At 51.3% G+C, this 18,517-nt stretch overlaps 1 protein-coding gene across 5 annotated transcripts in view; it reads right to left on the bottom strand.

The window, feature by feature from the left end:
- Window positions 1-18,517, bottom strand: part of DNAJC13 (DnaJ heat shock protein family (Hsp40) member C13) — a 1,667,846-nt gene that overhangs the window by 642,476 nt on the left and 1,006,853 nt on the right. For all 5 annotated transcript variants that reach the window (XR_014970022.1, XM_085630673.1, XM_085630671.1 and 2 more), the window contains 2 exons: window positions 4,941-5,099; window positions 3,879-3,992 (listed from right to left, as the gene is read on the bottom strand). Coding sequence is in view for 4 of the 5 variants with exons in the window: in XM_085630673.1 (XP_085486799.1) it covers window positions 3,879-3,992; window positions 4,941-5,099 (273 nt within the window). In the remaining variant the exon portion in view is untranslated. The remainder of the gene's footprint in view (window positions 1-3,878; window positions 3,993-4,940; window positions 5,100-18,517) is intronic.

The following is an 18,517-nucleotide window of genomic DNA, read 5'->3' as shown; positions in this document are numbered from 1 at the left end:
CGCGAACTTGAACATATGCACCGCAGGACGGGGCTCCCCGAATCTGGCGGCAGCTCAAGGAGGCGAGGAAGCTCCTGGCGGCCCTGGACATGGACCGCGTGGAGTACGCAGCTTTGCGCCTGCGCCACGCCTATTATACGGGAGGGGACAGATGTGGCCGGCTGCTGGCAAACAGGCTCAGGGTGGCACGACAACAGCAGCTGGTGAGGGAGATCTCTGACTCCACGGGGTCGACGGTTACGGAGGACGCCCATATAGCCGAGACCTTCCGCAGGTTTTATGCCGACCTCTACTCTGGGGACCCCCCGGATGCACCTGCGACGACGGCGTACTTGGACTCGGTCTCCCTCCCCTCCTTGGCGCCTTCGCAGGCGGAGTACCTTGACAGGGATATACGAGTCGAGGAAATGATTTCCGCCATTGCCAACCTTAAGCATGGAAAAGCCCCGGGGCCGGATGGCTATACGCCCCTTTTCTATAAAACGTTTTGTGCGACGTTGGCCCCGCTCCCCACACGCCTCTTCAACTCGTTCTCTGCTCCTGGAGCCATTCCCGGACCTGTTGCAGGCCTCTCTCACGGTTATCCCCAAGCTGGGGAAGGACCGGACGCAATGCGGTTCCTACAGGCCGATATCACTTTTAAATGTGGACCTCAAGCTGTACACCGGGATCCTGGCGGCCCGATTGGCCCCCCACCTACCGGGACTTATAGACCCGGACCAGGCGGGCTTTGCTCCGGGAAGGCAGACGGTGGACAACACCAAGCGGATAGTTCACCTCATAGAAAAGGCATCACGGATTCCCGGGGAGAGAATGATGCTCTCAGTGGACGCTGAAAAGGCGTTTGACCGCGTCCACTGGCCTTATCTGGAGCAGGTTCTGCAGAAGGTCGGTATAGGGGAGAAATTCCGCTCTATGATTCTCAATTGCTACAAATTCCTGACGGCGGTAGTGCGGGTGAATGGCTATAGCTCCAGGAGTTTTGACATCGAGATGGGCACGAGGCAGGGCTGCCCGTTGTCACCTCTGCTCTTCGCCCTGTATATGGAGCCCTTTGCCCAGAGGATACGTCACAATCCAGCGGTGAAGGGGGTGAGGTTTGGTGGCTTCACTCATGCCGTTAGCCTTTATGCAGACGACGTCATACTGTCGCTGGATGATCCGCTCTCTGCCCTTCCGGCATGTCTCGAGGAGTTGAACTCCTTTGCTACGGTCGCGGGCTTCAAAATGAACGTGGGGAAATCGGTGGCCTTGGATGTGTCTCTCACGCCAGCTACCAGGACCTACTTACAAGGCCTTTTCCCGATGCTCTGGTCGAAGGATCTGGTGCCCTATTTAGGGATCCAGCTAGCTCCCACCCTACCAGCTATGGTGGCGGCTAATTATGCCGCCTTGGGCAGGAAGATTCGGGAGGAGATAGGCCGGTGGGACCGCAACGCCCTTTCGTGGCTGGGCAGAATAGCTGCCTTTAAAATGACTGTCTTACCCCAGATTCTGTATCTGTTTAGGGCGCTGCCGCTGCAGCCGCCTGTTGGCTGGATCCAGCAGACGCAGTCGGACCTGGCGCGTTTCATATGGCGGGGCAAGAAGCCCAGGATGAAGAGGGCGCTCTCTATGCTAGCGCCGGAGGCCAGGGGACTGGGGATTCCAGATCTCCGCAAGTACTTTCAAGCGGCGCAGCTGCGCTACCTGGTGGAGTGGAGCAGGTGGGAATCCGACAAGCACTGGCTCTTTCAGGACCAGGCGGTGGCGGGCATGCCCCTGCAGGAGGTGCCTTTCTTACGTAGGGCTCACCGCCCTGCGAATCTATACGCCTCCTTCGTCACGAGGGTACCCCTGCGGGTCTGGGATGCCACCAACGCCACGCACGGCCTGACAACATTCCCTTCGCCACTCACGCCTCTGATTGATAACCCTGACTTTACCCCGGGACTGGAGAGGGGGGCCTTCGCTCACTGGCGTGCGGCGGGGTGTTGGGCCCTGTACCATATGTACGACCCGGAGGGGGTCGTCCCCTTCCTGCGCTTCCGACAGGTATACGCGCTCCCGGAGACTGAGAGGTTGCGTTACCTACAGGTTCGTCATTGGGCGTTGCACCCACAGGTGTGGGAGACGGCAGATAGGAGATTCCTCCCTTATGAACGCTGGCTTCTAACTCGCACGTCCGACGCAAAGCTGATAACCGACCATTCTAAGCTTTTACAACCACCTTCCTCACACTTCTATAATCCAGGAAGGGAGCGCTGGGAGAGAGAATTGGGCAGGTCACTGAGTCACAAAGAATGGGAGCAGGTGGCATATAGGGCCAGGCACTCGGCATACCATATGGGACTCACTGAAACATTAACCAAAATATCGACATACTGGTACTACACCCCGGAGCGTGTACACGACATGGACCACAGCAAAGATAACGTCTGCTGGAGGGGATGCGGGCGGGTGGGCACGCTGACACACATCCTGTGGGACTGTCCGCTCCTCGACTCTTACTGGAAAGAGGTGATAGACGATATCGACTCCCATTTTGACACGGAACTGCCACGCCTCCCAGCATACATATTACTAGGCCTCCCGAACGGGTTGATGTATCCCTTAAGATCTAGCAGGGGTAGGCAGATAGCTATTGCGCTGGGATCGGCGATGCAGAACATTCTCGCACACTGGCGCTCCACGACACTCCCCACTGTCACGGGCTGGCTTCATAGATTGTGGCATGTGGTGGGGATGGAGAAACTGTCGCTTACAGTGTCAGGGGATATAGAGCAGTTCAATGATCTCTGGCAGCCGTTTCAGTCCCTGCTGGTTACTGAATTTAGGGAACTGACCTGCCCGAGATATCTTCGCCTCTTGCGGCTTACGACGCTAGTGGAATCGGCCTCCTGAATGGACACGTGGCAGGGATCCTTCATGGGGGGGCGGCGGGGGAGGGCGGGGATGATCAGACCCATGCACTGGTCGAGGGGAGGGCTGGGGTTGGGGGTTTTGGGGATTGGGGTTCGGGGAGGGTGGTATGGGGGGGTGGCCTTTTACGAATTTTGCAACACTGCTCATCTTCGAGTGTCATAGCGGACTAATGTTTTGTTGGCATGTTCTTTGAAGGGCCTCCTGCCCAGTATATGGCCTTTGCCGCGGTGACCTGACACCTTCTATGATTTGTATTGTTTGTCTCTATGTGTTGCACCAATAAAATACCTTAAACTTAAACATCTCAGAGAACAGACTCGATTATCACATTATGCACTTTTATTGGGCATCAAGCACTACTCTGTTATTTGCTTTCTTGTATTTGTTCAGATAATTACTGTTGATAGTAATGTTAAATTGTATGGTTTACCCTGCCTCCCCACAAATAAATTATCTGTTGCTATATGTAATAATGGAGGGTCATTTCAAGAGAAAAACACCTCCAGGAAGGCCAAGGCAGCAGCCTTTACTCTGGTAGATTGGACTATGATGCCGTAAGGAGTCTCCATCCCAATAAGCTCAGAGCAAAACATGCTCTTGCATCACAATCCATGTATTTGCTTTTTTATAGTAATGTTTTAATTGCTCTTCATACAGCACTTCTCACATTTCTAAGCGCTGTAAATAAGGGTTACTAGTACCGCAGGTAATGGTCTTCAATTTATAGACCTCCCAAAGAAGGAAGGCTAAATTGGCTTTACTGGGCCTCATAATTGTGAGACAACGATCACAACATCTTTCAATGACAAGCCAACATATGGCAATTAAAATTTTAAAGAATTAAGAGTATCTTCTCAAATGTCTGGCATTGCTCTTGGTCTAAAGATTCACTTAAAACACTGTACCAAGATTTTTCATTTACCCAAACAATGCCCATAACATGCTTAGTTTACATATTCAAAAAGTTGACTCACTCTTTTAACCATGCTTTCCTGTTGAGATTCAAGGAATTCAAGCAGTTCTGCTCTGGTTCCATTGTTCCAGATTAAATAGGGGTTTTCTGTATTGCTGTTGAGTATTTTGAGAATCTAGAAAGAAGAGTTAAATTAAGCATTAAATCTAGTAATGAAAGTGAAAGAAACACTTACTATACCAGTGTGATATCAAATTAAAATGTGATTGTAAAGTGAGAGTGCTCAGTCAATTCACAATGAAAGAAAAAATAACTAATCAATCTAAATGCTAAGTAGCAATTTTATCACAATTTTTCAAAGACTGCATATATGTCTACACACAAATATGTGCGTGTGCATGTAAATACATGTATATATACATATATAACATGTGATTCACATCCAAATCAGATCTTCAAGAAAGCAACTGTTGACATACTGTGCCATGATTGCCTAATTAAGTTTGAAATTGGACAAAATATCACAAATCTTGGAATAACACATGCTGCTACTAGGACTAATGAGTAGCTAAACAATGTATTGTTGTTTCAAGGAATAGATATTTGTGGCTGTTTAAAACACTCATGTGTGGAATGCATAAGCAAAATAGACGGAGTATTAGAGTCTCTGAATCTTGTGTGCTGAAGTATTGCATTAATTAAGAATATACCTAATGCTAGTTCAAATGAATCACCCCCATCATGGCATGAGAACGTAATCTGAATTGGGAGGCTGATTTCGACAAAGTGAGTAACTTAAGTGACACAATGGAAGACAAAATCAATGAATATAAAGTAGACCAATTATTGGCAAGTGGTCATCATATGTTCAATACCCCTGCATGATATTGATTAAGCAGTAAATATTGACTAAGTATGCCAATTGGTTAGGAGAAGAGATTGTCAGTTAAAAGGCAATAGGACAAAACCTTCAATTCAGAACGTCATCATTAGCAATCTTTCAGGTTAGTCAGCACAAGGACAATGCTCACCAGAGAAGGGTAATTGTCAATGTAGAAAGTGTTCTCTTCACCAGGGACAGGTGTTTTGATATTAGAACAAAATACACATACTAGCTATGTACCTCAGGTGGACTTGATACAGCAAGGCTCCTAGAGACATAGGGTGTCAGCAGCCCAGCCAAACTTTTTCGTACAGTAGGGTTTTCAGGAGTATCGGATAAATATCCTCCAAGCCGACTCAAAGAAAGGAGGCTCAACCTTGCCAGGCTATTGGCCACTTCCTGTCAAAAGAAACATGGAAAAACATAGGTTAGAGTTTTCAAATCAGGATTAATATTGTCAAAGGTAGAAGTGAGGCTATGTGATTTAAAGCACATATGATTCCCCAATACACATACAAGGCACCTTTTAAATAACCCAATATATTAAATAACCTAATAATAATTCCAGGATTTTTAACGAACACATATCTCATATACGACTGATGACCATTTTCTGCAATGAATGAAATGCACATTTAGGTCATAATTGATGTATCTTCTATGAATAATTAAAATATACAAATGTTCACAACTGAAAAACTGGATATTTGATGGCAAGAGTCAGGAGGGGACACACACACTTGTCCTTGTAAGGCCAATCAGTTTTTGTGGATGTGATAACAATCCATAGAAGACAGTTTGGGACTTTAATCTGCAAATAAACACTGTCTAGTTTATCTATGGAAGAACAAGTTACTTACCTTCGGTAATGATGTATCTGTAAGAGACATACATTAGTTATAGATTCCTTACCTTAGAATTACCCCCAGGCTTCAGACTTGAGCTGGAGAATTTTTTTGTAGCAGTGCCCCTGCGCGTCAGTCGACTCCGTGTCCGTCGTCGGCGTCGTGGTCACCAGGATGACGTTGCGGTGTCTACTTAGATGCTGCCCATGCGTTCTGAAGTCAATTCTGACACGAGTGCCCAGGCCAGAAGCGCAGAGCCATGCAAGAAACTGACCAATGGTGCACATAACTAGGGCCCCGGAGGGAGTCCCTATCCCTAGAAGTCAGCTCGCAGAACGGGGAGCATGGGTGGGGCGGTAAGGAATCTATAACTAATGTATGTATCTTACAGATACATCATTACCGAAGGTAAGTAACTTGTTCATCTGAAAGAGACCATTAGTTATATATTCCTTACCAACTTCACACCAGGAAGTTCTGGAGAACAGACTGGTCCGAAAAAGAAGTCTCTCCGGACTTGGCTGTCCAGGCAGTAATGTTTTGTGAATGTGTGCAGGGATGCCCATAGCAGTAGTGGCTGCCGTCACACTGGTAGAGTGGACACGCAGTCCTACTGAAGGTTCCTTTTTTGCCAAAGAATAACAGATTTTTTTTTTCAAACAATTTTTATTGAGGACACGACTTGCAATCAAAACATTTACAGAAGTACATTTCTATGAGACAGTAGTGTCCATCATATGACAGTGAGTACAGAGGTTTCTAACATTTCTGATGTACATTATAGGCTTATCACTGAACAGATATTTTGCTATTAGTCATCATCGTCCGAGGATGGATCTATGGTCAGAGGAGTACAGATATACCCCCTAAATGCATTCAATTTACCCCACATTCATTCTTATTTTTTGGGGCATCCTAAGTGGACATGTGTGGCCCTTTCAGCCACCATGGTCATGTCCATATCCTTTCACCAGTTTTGAAGGAGTGGTGCCATACCAGCCCCCCAATGTCCGGCAATATTTCGTTTCACTATTGACATACCCAAGGTTGCCCAGGCTTGGGCGGTGTGATTCAGGTCCGTCGGCTCCCAGATGTTTAAGAGCCAACATTTAGGCTCATGTGGTACCGGACTTTCGCTAACCTGTGTGATTGTGCCCATCACTGCCGCCCAGTATAGACTAACCACAGGGCATTCCCATAGTGTGTGGGAAAAGGTGCCTATGTCACCACATTGACACAAGCAGAATTTATCGTTGGACTTTCCTATCTTGCCCAATGTTACACTGGTAAAATATGTCCTGTGAAGCACTTTAGTTGTATAAGACGCAACTTGGAGGACACTGCCACCACCCTCGGGGATTCTAGTGCCTCCTGCCAGTCAGTTTCGTCCAATTCGCCCACATCAGTTTGCCATTTCTCCCGCAACAATTGTGTAGGATCCAACTGCTTATTGAAGATTTTTCAGTATGTAAGTGATATTGTCTTTTTGTCTATGTATTCTGTGAGGAGTCTGTCTTCCAGTGGGGATGACTCTGGAAGGATCGTGTCTAGGCCGCTTCTAATGCATGCCTAACCTGCAAGTATCGAAACAGCTCAGTGGGTGCCATTTCGTATTGGGTTTGTAATTGGGCGAAGGTGAGTATTTTTTCAGTTTTCCAGAGGTCACCCAATCGTGAGATCCCTATTGTGTCCCATTGTCTAAACCCTTTACTCTTACCCAGGTTGCCTAGTTTGCCCATTTCCCATAGCGGGTGTGTTGCGTTAGTTTGTCGTTACAACCCAGGTGTCGTGCTACCGTATGCCATGTGCGGACAGTATGTGCGGTCAGTCCAAAAAGGTTAAGAATAAGAGATCTTGATGCATACGACAACACATTGAGAGATGGTACGTTTGTGCACGGCCCTACCTTTCTTGGCGCCCCCATAACCCACGAAGAGTTGATCGTTGTAGGAGTAGGATCTGCTTCTTATGGTTACCCCCACTTTTTGCTGATGTATCACTGTTTTCGACTTAGTCTGACTGGGATCCTTCTATTCAGGATCCCAGTCTAGCTGCTTTCTCCTCTAAATTGATTGCATGTACTGTAGGTACACTCCAGATTGGATTCTGGGGTACCCTTATCAGTCCCTAGTATATGGTATACTATGTACCCAGGGCATAGGTACCCTAGAGGCCTTCCAGGGGCTGCAGCATCTATTAGGTCATCCCTGAGAGACCATTCGAACTGACACCACAGGTCTGCTACTGCAGCCTGTGTAAGGTGGTGCATGCACCCCTTACTTAGATATAGGTTCACTATTTCTATTCTAAATCACTGCACATATAAACCTATCAGTCACCCCTATGGCAGGCCTTATCGAGCATTAAGGCAGGGTGCTGGGTTTTATGAGAGAGTGCACCTGTATGAGCAGAGCCCCTCTACAGCCTTCGGAACCTATTTTCCGGGGTTGTTTGTGGTGCAGCCAACCATATATATTTAAGTGCATTATAACCTTGGGGTAAATGGAGTAGTTTCTTACCTGTAACTCCAGTTCTGTAGTAGGGGTATCTCTGTTATAGTCATAATCTATGAATAATCCCCGCCCATGTGCGGGGACCCCGGAGCAATCAAAAATATCTCTTAAGCTGTCCCGCATTTGCAAACCTGCAAAGACACTTAAGAGACAGACAAAATAATACAGCCTAATCACAACAAGGCTGCACTGGCCAGCACTTCCTCTGAAGTGAACACAAAAGCCAAAATAAAGTTTAAATGTCATTTTTATTCACATTTGACATGTTCCTTTATTATCTCACACTCCCTTCACCAAAATCCCTTTAAACAATAGAGAGGAAGGGGTGGACAGACAACCCCTATAGGCTGTCATTATGTGTCTGCTAAAGGGATACCGTGCCTTTAAGAAACTCTCCAGAGACCCCCGGTATCCCAGGATGCACAGCCAACCCAAGTTACTTTCAGTTCTTTTTGAAGGTGTATAACAACAGGCCTGATACCGTCAGGTTACTCCACCGGGGAGGAGGGAGGGTCGCTTATGACTATAACAGAGATACCCCTACTACAGAACTGGAGTTACAGGTAAGAAACTACTCCTTCTGTAGTAGGGGATCTCTGTGTATAGTCATAATCTATGAATAGAATGGCAAACCCATCCCAACCAACAAACAGCGGTGGAGTAAAAACCCAGACACCAACAAATTACTGTGCAAACAAATTCCTCAGCGAAGCCCGTCCAACCTGCGCATCTGCCCTAGCATCAGAATCCAGGCAGTAATGCTTTGAAAACGTATGGACCGACTTCCAGGTGGCAGCCTTACAAATGTCAGCAATTGGAACATTCTGAAGCAAAGCTGCAGTCGCTGCTTTGCCTCTAGTCGAATGTGCTGTAGGCTTACCCCCTAACGTCTTATTAGCTTTCTGATAACAAAGCTGAATACAGGACACAATCCATCCGGAGAGGGACCGTGTAGAGGTAGCTAGACCAGTTCTTACCGAACCATAATTCACCAACAGTGGATCCGACCTGCGGATGCCTTTTGTCTTATCGAGATAGAAGGTCAACACCCTACGCACAGCAAGTGAACGCAGAGACCTCTCCGCCGGAGAGAAGGGATGCTGAAAAAACGTAGGCAAAGTTATCATTTGGTTCACATGGAAATCAGATATCACTGTAGGTAAAAACTTAGGCTGAGTACGCAGTACCACTTTAGAAGCAGGGAATACAGTATACGGCTCTTAAAAACACAGAGCCTGAATCTCACCTACTCTCCTGGCTGATGTAATCGCCACAAGGAGAAACAGCCTTCCAGGACAAATACTGCAAGGAGGCCTTATGAATAGGCTCAAAAAGGCTCCCTCATTATCTGGACAACACCACAGTCAACACCCATGGTGGAGAAGGTCGTCTAACAGGGAGGAACACCTTACGCGAACCTTCCAAAAAATCCGTAACCACAGGCATGTGGAAATATGAGGTTTGGGAAGGGCCCTTTCTCTACGCAGTCAAAGCTGCGAGACGAACCCTGATAGACTGAAAATTAAGCCCAGAGGGAGCCAACTGCAGCAGATAAGGCAGAATAGCATCTTCTCTACAGGATGTAGGGTCAACGTCCTTTGCCCTGCACCATAAGCAAAATCTCTTCCACTTATAGGCAGAAGAATTTCTCGTAGACGGTCTCTTTGCCTCTTTCAGTATATCCATACAGTCCCGAGGCAGAATCAAGTGTCCATATTGCACTAACTCAGGAGCCAGGCTGCCAAACTCCAGGACAAGAGATCAGGGGAACCATCTGTCATCCGAACCTCGTGAGAAGGTCCGGCCGACATGGCAGGCGCCTGTGTGGAATAACAGACCGGTGAAGAAGGTCGGTTAACCACCAGTGCCTCGACCCCTCCAGAACCAAAAGGATCATCCTGGCTCTGGATCGCGACAGCTCGATCAGCACCGCCGACATCAGGGGAAAGGGTGGAAAGGCGTAGAGAAAGCCGTTAGACCAGTTGATCCAAAGAGCTTTCCCCAGCGTCCCTGGTCGGAAGTACCTGGACGCGAAGTCGCAGCCTCTGCTGTCTTCTGCCCGAGCGAACAGATCGACATCCGGGGAGCCCCACTCTGCGAAGACGTCTATCAGCACGTCGCCGTTTAGCACCCTCTCGTGATTCTCGTGAACGAGCCTGCTGAGCGCAACGGCTTGGGCATTCTGCACTCCCAGCCAATGGGTAGCCGTGATCGGTAAGTTCCTGGTCACTAGCAAATACCAGATGGCCTGCGCCTCCCGAGACAGCATGCGTGAACGGGAGCCCCCCTGCTTGTAGATGCAATACATGGAAGTAGGATTGGCCGTCTGAACGAGCAGGGAGTCTGCCTTGAAGGAGGAATGGAACGCCTGCAGGGCCAAGGGTACTGCTCTGAGTTTCCCAAAAAGTTGATGTGGTAAGTCATCTCCGTCTGCGACCATACCCCCTGTGAAGAGGGCCCGACTGAGGAGATTGTCCCCCGAACACCACCACTGCAGCGACTGAAGAGCATGCAGCGACAGCCGAATCTCGTCGTCACAAGCCCCTCCGATGGAGCGGTCACAAGGGCCTGAGCCTACCGAAGGAGTGACCATCGTCTTTCCGCCGAAGGAGACACGCTTACTGACAGCGTAGAGATGGAGGCCGCCACGTACTATATGCACTGGAACGGCGCCGGGACCGACTTGGACATGGTGACGTGCCACCCCAGCTTGTTCAAGAGAACGCACGTCTGGAGGGAGTGCGCTTGCGCTTCTGAAAGGAGTGCGCCCTGACCAACCAATCGTCAGAGACGAGACCTGCCCCACCATTGGGGGGGGGGGGGGGGGGGGGGGGGGAGGGTAATAATACAAGAACTCGAGCCCTACGAAGGATCGAAGAGCGTCTCCCCTCCGAAGGGCACACAGCCGTTGAGTCACGACAGACCTTGTGAGGTCGGTGCGGAGGCCCAAACGAAGTAAGAGAGAGAGAGAGCGAGAGCGAGAGAGCGAGAGAGTCCAAGTGAAATGCCGGCGCGCTACCTGAAAGTAGCTGCCTTGATCAACCAGCCGTTCAGAAACGGAGAGACAAAGCCACTGTGACTCTCATATGCGCAGCCACCACGGCCTAGCGTATGGAACATTCCAAGGTGTCGGCTGCAGGCCGAAAGGAGGCACAAAGCAATGATAATGGCCGTTGCCCACTGTGAAAAACAGGAACTCGCGATATTTTCCCCGCTGCATAGTCAGTCACCCTGAGGAGGTTGAGGGGAAACCTAATGCAGAGACCCCCACCGGAATGTACTACTCTTTGATCCCACGAGTCGGCTTGTCGCCCGCCGAACGTGGGTCCAAACTCGGTCATGTCTCCCTTGCACGCTAGAAGGAAAGGTGAGTACCATCCCTGTCCAGTCCGTCCCAGAGGAGCCGAGTCTATCTTCCTTTACTGGAAGATGGAGGTGGCCTCCTTCTACAACCCGCGCACAGAGCGCGAGTGAGGTGGAGGGAGCGCTGGAGGGAAACCGGGAGAGTCGCACGGCGGTCAGCCCCAAAATGACTCAATGGCGCCTCGCTATCCGCATGGGAGCACAAGAGTTGCGGCAGAGAAGGAGAGTAGAAACACACTGCTGCGCAGGCTGCAGAGATTCCGTCGAAGACAAGAACGTCGCCGTAGAACAAACCCACGGCAAAGCCCGGGATGCGCCTGAAGCGAAACATCTGCTGCAGAGCCTAAGAATATATATATATATCCGCAACCATCATGCCCTGTAGACTATCCCTGTCTCTGGGCCGGAGATCCACACGTCGGTGAAGGAACGCACACAGGGATCACCACAACGGCCCAGCCAGAGGTTCGTAAGAACAGGAGAGCACCTCTCCCTATTCACGTAAGAGGCCCCCCTGGCATGCCTGACCCGAGAACTTCCATAACGGTGACGACGGGACCTTATGGATGACAGCGGATTCCATGGGACCGACGCCCCCACACGAGACCTCGTTCTAGGGACATCAAGATTCCACGGAGGGGAGGGGGAGGGGGGGGGGGGTCGCCGGCCGAGGCGCCACAGGCCCCCTGGTGAGTGGGAGTTGAGCCGGAGAGAATTCTGCGGCATCCCCGTGGTATCACCCGTGGGGGCGGAGCAGGAGGCGACCAAGATGGTGAGCCGGTACGCAGACACTGCTAAGCGAGGGGACCAAAGTCCCGCGCTTCCGAGCGGACCACGTGTCAGTAGCCCCAGACTCCGAAGGGTCCCTCGGCGCCAGCTCAGCGTCGAGAGTCGACGCTGCCGGGAAAACGAAGTCCCCGCCTATGATGGTAGGCCCACAACAGAGCGAGGTCCAGAACCGGACCTAGCCATCGAGCGCCAGTAATGACCCCTCGACGTCACCCATGACCTCACCATTACTGCGACGTCATCAGCACTGCGACGGCACCACCACAGCGGTGTCGAACCTCCGTCTGCACCCTGACGTCGAGCATCACCGCGCCTCGACGGCGATCGACGTCAAGCATCACTGCGCCGCGACGCCAAGCGTCTCGACGTCAAGCATCGTCTCGACGTCAAGCATCGTCTCGACGTCAAGCAAGGCATCGACGTCAAGCAAGGCATCGACGTCCAGCCATGCATCGACGTCAAGCCTCGGACCAACGTCAAGCATCGCACCGACGGCAGGCATCTCATCGACATCAAGCGTCGACGTCAAGCACCAGCGTCGACGTCAAGCACCAGCGTCGACGTCAAGCACCAGCGTCGACGTCAAGCCTCAGCGTCGACGTCAAGCACCAGCGTCGACGTCAAGCACCAGCGTCGACGTCAAGCACCAGCGTCGACGTCAAGCACCAGCGTCGACGTCAAGCACCAGCGTCGACGTCAAGCACCAGCGTCGACGTCAAGCACCAGCGTCGACGTCAAGCACCAGCGTCGACGTCAAGCACCAGCGTCGACGTCAAGCACCAGCGTCGACGTCAAGCATCAGCGTCGACGTCAAGTATCGACGGCAAGCATCAGAGTCGACGTCAAGCCTCAGCGTCGAAGTCAAGCCTCAGCGTCGAAGTCAAGCCTCAGCGTCGAAGTCCAGCCTCAGCGTCGAAGTCCAGCCTCAGCGTCGACGTCCAGCCTCAGCGTCGACGTCAAGCCTCAGCGTCGACGTCAAGCCTCAGCGTCGACGTCAAGCCTCAGCGTCGACGTCAAGCCTCAGCGTCGACGTCAAGCCTCAGCGTCGACGTCAAGCCTCAGCGTCGACGTCAAGCCTCAGCGTCGACGTCAAGCCTCAGCGTCGACGTCAAGCCTCAGCGTCGACGTCAAGCCTCAGCGTCGACGTCAAGCCTCAGCGTCGGCGCCAAGCCTCAGCGTCGGCGCCAAGCCTCAGCGTCGGCGCCAAGCCTCAGCGTCGGCGCCAAGCCTCAGCGTCGGCGCCAAGCCTCAGCGTCGGCGCCAAGCCTCAGCGTCGGCGCCAAGCCTCAGCGTCGGCGCCAAGCCTCAGCGTCGGCGCCAAGCCTCAGCGTCGGCGCCAAGCCTCAGCGTCGGCGCCAAGCCTCAGCGTCGGCGCCAAGCCTCAGCGTCGACGTCAAGTATCGACGTCAAGCATCAGCGTCGACGTCATGGCTCTCGACGTCATGGCTCTCGACGTCATGGCTCTCGACGTCATGGCTCTCGACGTCATGGCTCTCGACGTCATGGCTCTCGACGTCATGGCTCTCGACGTCATGGCTCTCGACGTCATGGCTCTCGACGTCATGGCTCTCGGCGGCATGGCTCTCGGCGGCATGGCTCTCGGCGGCATGGCTCTCGGCGGCATGGCTCTCGGCGGCATGGCTCTCGGCGGCATGGCTCTCGGCGGCATGGCTCTCGGCGGCATGGCTCTCGACGTCATGGCTCTCGACGTCATGGCTCTCGACGTCATGGCTCTCGACGTCATGGCTCTCGACGTCATGGCTCTCGGCGTCATGGCTCTCGGCGGCATGGCTCTCGGCGGCATGGCTCTCGGCGGCATGGCTCTCGGCGGCATGGCTCTCGGCGGCATGGCTCTCGGCGGCATGGCTCTCGGCGGCATGGCTCTCGGCGGCATGGCTCTCGGCGGCATGGCTCTCGGCGGCATGGCTCTCGGCGGCATGGCTCTCGGCGGCATGGCTCTCGGCGGCATGGCTCTCGGCGTCATGGCTCTCGACGTCATGGCTCTCGACGTCATGGCTCTCGACGTCATGGCTCTCGACGTCATGGCTCTCGACGTCATGGCTCTCGACGTCATGGCTCTCGACGTCATGGCTCTCGACGTCATGGCTCAGCAGCCTCCTTGACGTGGGCCTGTTCTTGGGTCGACGGAGAGCATTGGCGTCACACCTGCTCTCGACGTCGCCGTCCTCGATGCTGACCGGCTGGGGAAAACCCCCGAGGCCACAGCATGGGACGTGGTAGAGGACCTACCCTCTCCTTACCCAGGGGCTGAAGAAGAAGCCTAAACAGGTGTCAAACATAAGACACAGGCAAGCACAGAAGACAAACTCTGTGAGCTTCAGCTTTGGCCTTTATGACCTACCGCAGTCAAAGCACTTGCTAAACAGGTGTTCAAATCCGATGCTATAGAGGCAAGCAAACTGCAGAAATTCTGCCAAAAAACCACAGCAGAATGTAGAGAAAGGCCAAAGACGTCGAATGAAACTTCAAATCCAGAAAAAAAATCACTCAAAATGAATAAAAGCTCAAAAAATGAAGAGCTAATGCTCCAGGGTCCTGCCAGCAGGAGCCGGAAAAAAGAACTGAAAGTAACTTGGGTTGGCTGTGCATCCTGGGATACCGGGGGTCTCTGGAGAGTTTCTTAAAGGCACGGTATCCCTTTAGCAGACACATAATGACAGCCTATAGGGCTTGTCTGTCCACCCCTTCCTCTCTATTGTTTAAAGGGATTTTGGTGAAGGGAGTGTGAGATAATAAAGGAACATGTCAAATGTGAATAAAAATGACATTTAAACTTTATTTTGGCTTTTGTGTTCACTTCAGAGGAAGTGCTGGCCAGTGCAGCCTTGTTGTGATTAGGCTGTATTATTTTGTCTGTCTCTTAAGTGTCTTTGCAGGTTTGCAAATGCGGGACAGCTTAAGAGATATTTTTGATTGCTCCGGGGTCCCCGCACATGGGCGGGGATTATTCATAGATTATGACTATACACAGAGATCCCCTACTACAGAAACTAACTTTAAAACGGCTGCTTAGAAACATGTTGTGTTTGGTGTCAAACACCTTGAAATCATACCTCCACACCAGTAACTGGTGTGGGAGGCATGATTCCTCCCTTCTAGAACCACATTTGTGGGTCGCCGGGCTACTCGGTACCAGCTTTCTCAACCTGGGCATCACAAAATGGATGCTGCCAGCCACAGACATGAGTCTGCCCTCCTGCTGCTGAGCCAAGCTCGAGCAGGGGAAGGCTTGACAATAGGTTTCCTGTCACAGGGAGGTGTGACCACCTCCCAGACAGGATTTAGTGTATTGGGGCTGGGTGGGTGCACCGCAAGAGTCCTTTGAAGCCTGCACTGGGGCACATTTGTTGTCGCTGTGCATAGTCCAGTTCAAACCGGTTGCAGGAGCCATTGGCTCCTGCTCTGGTGCGAAACTGGACAAAGGACATGGGTGTAGCCACCCCTCTGTCCTGACCCTCCCATAGGTGGGTCCCCAGAGTTTGTCCCACCCCTTCCTTGGGTATAAAGTAGGAACCCCTGACTACAGAACTTTAGATTTTACCTGGACTAAACTTTGCTACAGAAATTAAGTAATTCGACGATCTACACTACGTTGGATGACTGAAGAATCTCCCTTGGAGTAAAGGAGTTACTCCCCTGCAAGGCAGGCACCTTTAACGCATCTGACCGGTTTGCACCTCCCGAGCTGCTGAGGACTACGAAGATTTATGCAACACAGGAGGTGGGTTCCCGAGCGACCCAGAGGTCGATCCGTTCTCTCAGCAAACCTGAGAACCGTATCCCTTGTGGGGACCGTGCAACCCAAACCCATGTGCACCGTGTACTTTTGAAGCAGCATATGCTTTTCTGCGATCCCTGAGGCTGTGCTTTGGGCTACTTGTAGTCCTGGCCCCGAGCAGTAATTCCACCGAAGATTTTCGGCCTACACTCCACGAGTGTTCCGTGGGCTGGTGTTTTGTGATTCAGCTCGAGGTCCCTTCGCGATCCCTGGTCCATTGGCCTGTGGTTCCCTGTGAAGATAACTTTGACTTTCAGTGGGCTTTCCTGGTTGCTCCAGACGTCCCCTGACTCTCCATAGCATGGAGAGTCCCCAGGACCTTGCTGGTCCTCACCGAAGCTTATTTACTCTGCCTGCGTGGGTTGCAGTTGCCAAGGCTTGTTGGTGTTCCATCCGGACACTGACCCCCCCCCCAGCACTCGACATCCTTCGTGGGACAGCTCACCTCCGGACGTTGGTCATCGTCTCCTGGTCCCCGTGGCTGCAGAGTCAAGCATCGCATCATCTCACCTGAAGCACCCAACATCGGTGGGCATTCGTCTATCGTGCCCCTGGTCACCCTGAAGTGACCCAGACTCTGTCCACTCTGCTTTCAGGTTCTACTCACCTCTGATCCAGGCTTGGATCCCACCTGACACTTTTCATCTTGCCGGCAGCAGCACTTTTTCACATCACAGCATTGAAAACGACGAAGGTTTCCGACATCACTTGACCCCTATGCACCGGCTCCTCCGGGATAGGTAACACGGGTACCTCGGTACTCTCAAGGGTGCTGGCCTTATAACCTTCTATGTTTGAAAGGGTTTGCTTAAAGTTCTCTTCGAATTGTCCTTAATCTTTAAAATTCCAATCGCGACTTTCCCATAGGATTGTATGGAGCTCGCACCTGTGTTCACACACTGCACCCATCCTCCGTAGGTCCCCTGTGTCACTACTTTGGGTGGTTCCTTGGGGTCCCAGCGACTCTACGTGCTCTAGGCACTGTGTCTAGTTAAGTTGTGGTTGTTATACCACTTTCTTAGTATATGGTTTGGTCTTCCCCTGGAGACCGCTGTGTATTGTGCTATTTACTGTTGTTCTAGTGATTTAATATTGTGTGCTTTGTGCTCTAATCACATAAAGAGGTTAGTAGAGAGTGTTTAGTAATAAATACATATATTTTATATATCGTGGTTCTCCTTTCATTTTTTCATTCAGGAGGTTCGTATCTGGTAAAACAAGCTGCTTTACATTCCTTCTTAGCCTGAAGGCTGCTCTCCATAGCTACCACGAGGATAGCTTTCAATAAAGGTTGTCTTTAACCTAATCATCAATAAAGGTTTTTTGGACTGGTACAACATGCCTACTTTAATTAGTGGTCAGCATATACCAGGCCAACTTCTCACAATCATCTATCCGGAAATCTTTAGTGCGGTCAAAGTAGAAGGACAGCGCAAGGTTTGGGTACAGATGGTGAAGTCTCTCCTCCTCATTGGAAGGGTGCAGGGGTGGGAAGAAAGTGAGCAATGTGATGGTCTGACCTATGTGGAAAGAGGTAACCACTTTGGGCAGAAAAGAGGGCCTAGTGCGAAGGACCACTTTGTCAGGATGAACAGCAAGAAAGGGAGGCTTGGAAGACAGAGCCTGAAGCTCACTCACCCTGCGTGCAGAGGTGATGGCAGGCAGGAAAGCCGTCTTTAAAGTAATAAGACGAAGAGGACAATTATGTAGTGGCTCGAAGGGAGCACAGACAAGATAAGTAAGGACACGATTCAAGTCCCACTGGGGTATTACACAATCAGAAGGAGGAAAGAGATGAGTAATGCCCTTCAGAAATCTATTTACAATCGGGGACTTGAAAAGAGAAAGCTGCTCAGGAAGGCAAAGAAAGGCCGAAATGGCCGAAAGATAGCCTTTAAGGGTGCCCAGAGGAGAACCCTGCTGGGCCAAAGAGAGAATGAACAGTAGAACCTCTGAAAGAGGGGCAGAAAGGGGATCCACAGCCTTTGCTGTGAACCATGCCACAAATTTGTTCCATCTACAGGGGTATACCATTTTAGTGGAGGGACACCGGGCTGCCAAGATGACATTACAGACTTCGGGAGGAAGGTAGAAAGCTGGCAACTGTCGCCACTCAATCTCCACGCAAGGAGGTGCAGGCTGGAAAGGTTTGGGTGGAGCATTGTCCGATGCTACTGCAACAGAAGAGCCTCCCGAAGAGGCAGTCTGATTAGAGGATCGATGGCCTAGTTCAAGAGCTTGGGGTACCATACTCTTCATGCCCAGTCAAGAGCCACAAGAATGACTTGGGCCCGGTCGCGCTGGATCATCCTCAGCACTCTGGATAGAAGTGGTAAAGGCATACAGGAGGCGGCAACGCCCCTTGCGTCGCCGAGCGAGTGCCGCCTTGGAAACTTCAACACACAGAACTGCTGACATTGCGCGTTCTCTTCGGTGGCCTAACAGATCTAACCAAGGCTCTCCCCACTGCTGAAAGAAACCTTGCACCACCTCCGAGTGAAGACGCCA

Source organism: Triturus cristatus, chromosome 10 (genome assembly GCF_964204655.1).
Source record: "Triturus cristatus chromosome 10, aTriCri1.1, whole genome shotgun sequence".
Lineage (NCBI taxonomy): Eukaryota > Metazoa > Chordata > Amphibia > Caudata > Salamandridae > Triturus > Triturus cristatus.
This window is presented reverse-complemented; position numbering and strand designations above follow the sequence as displayed.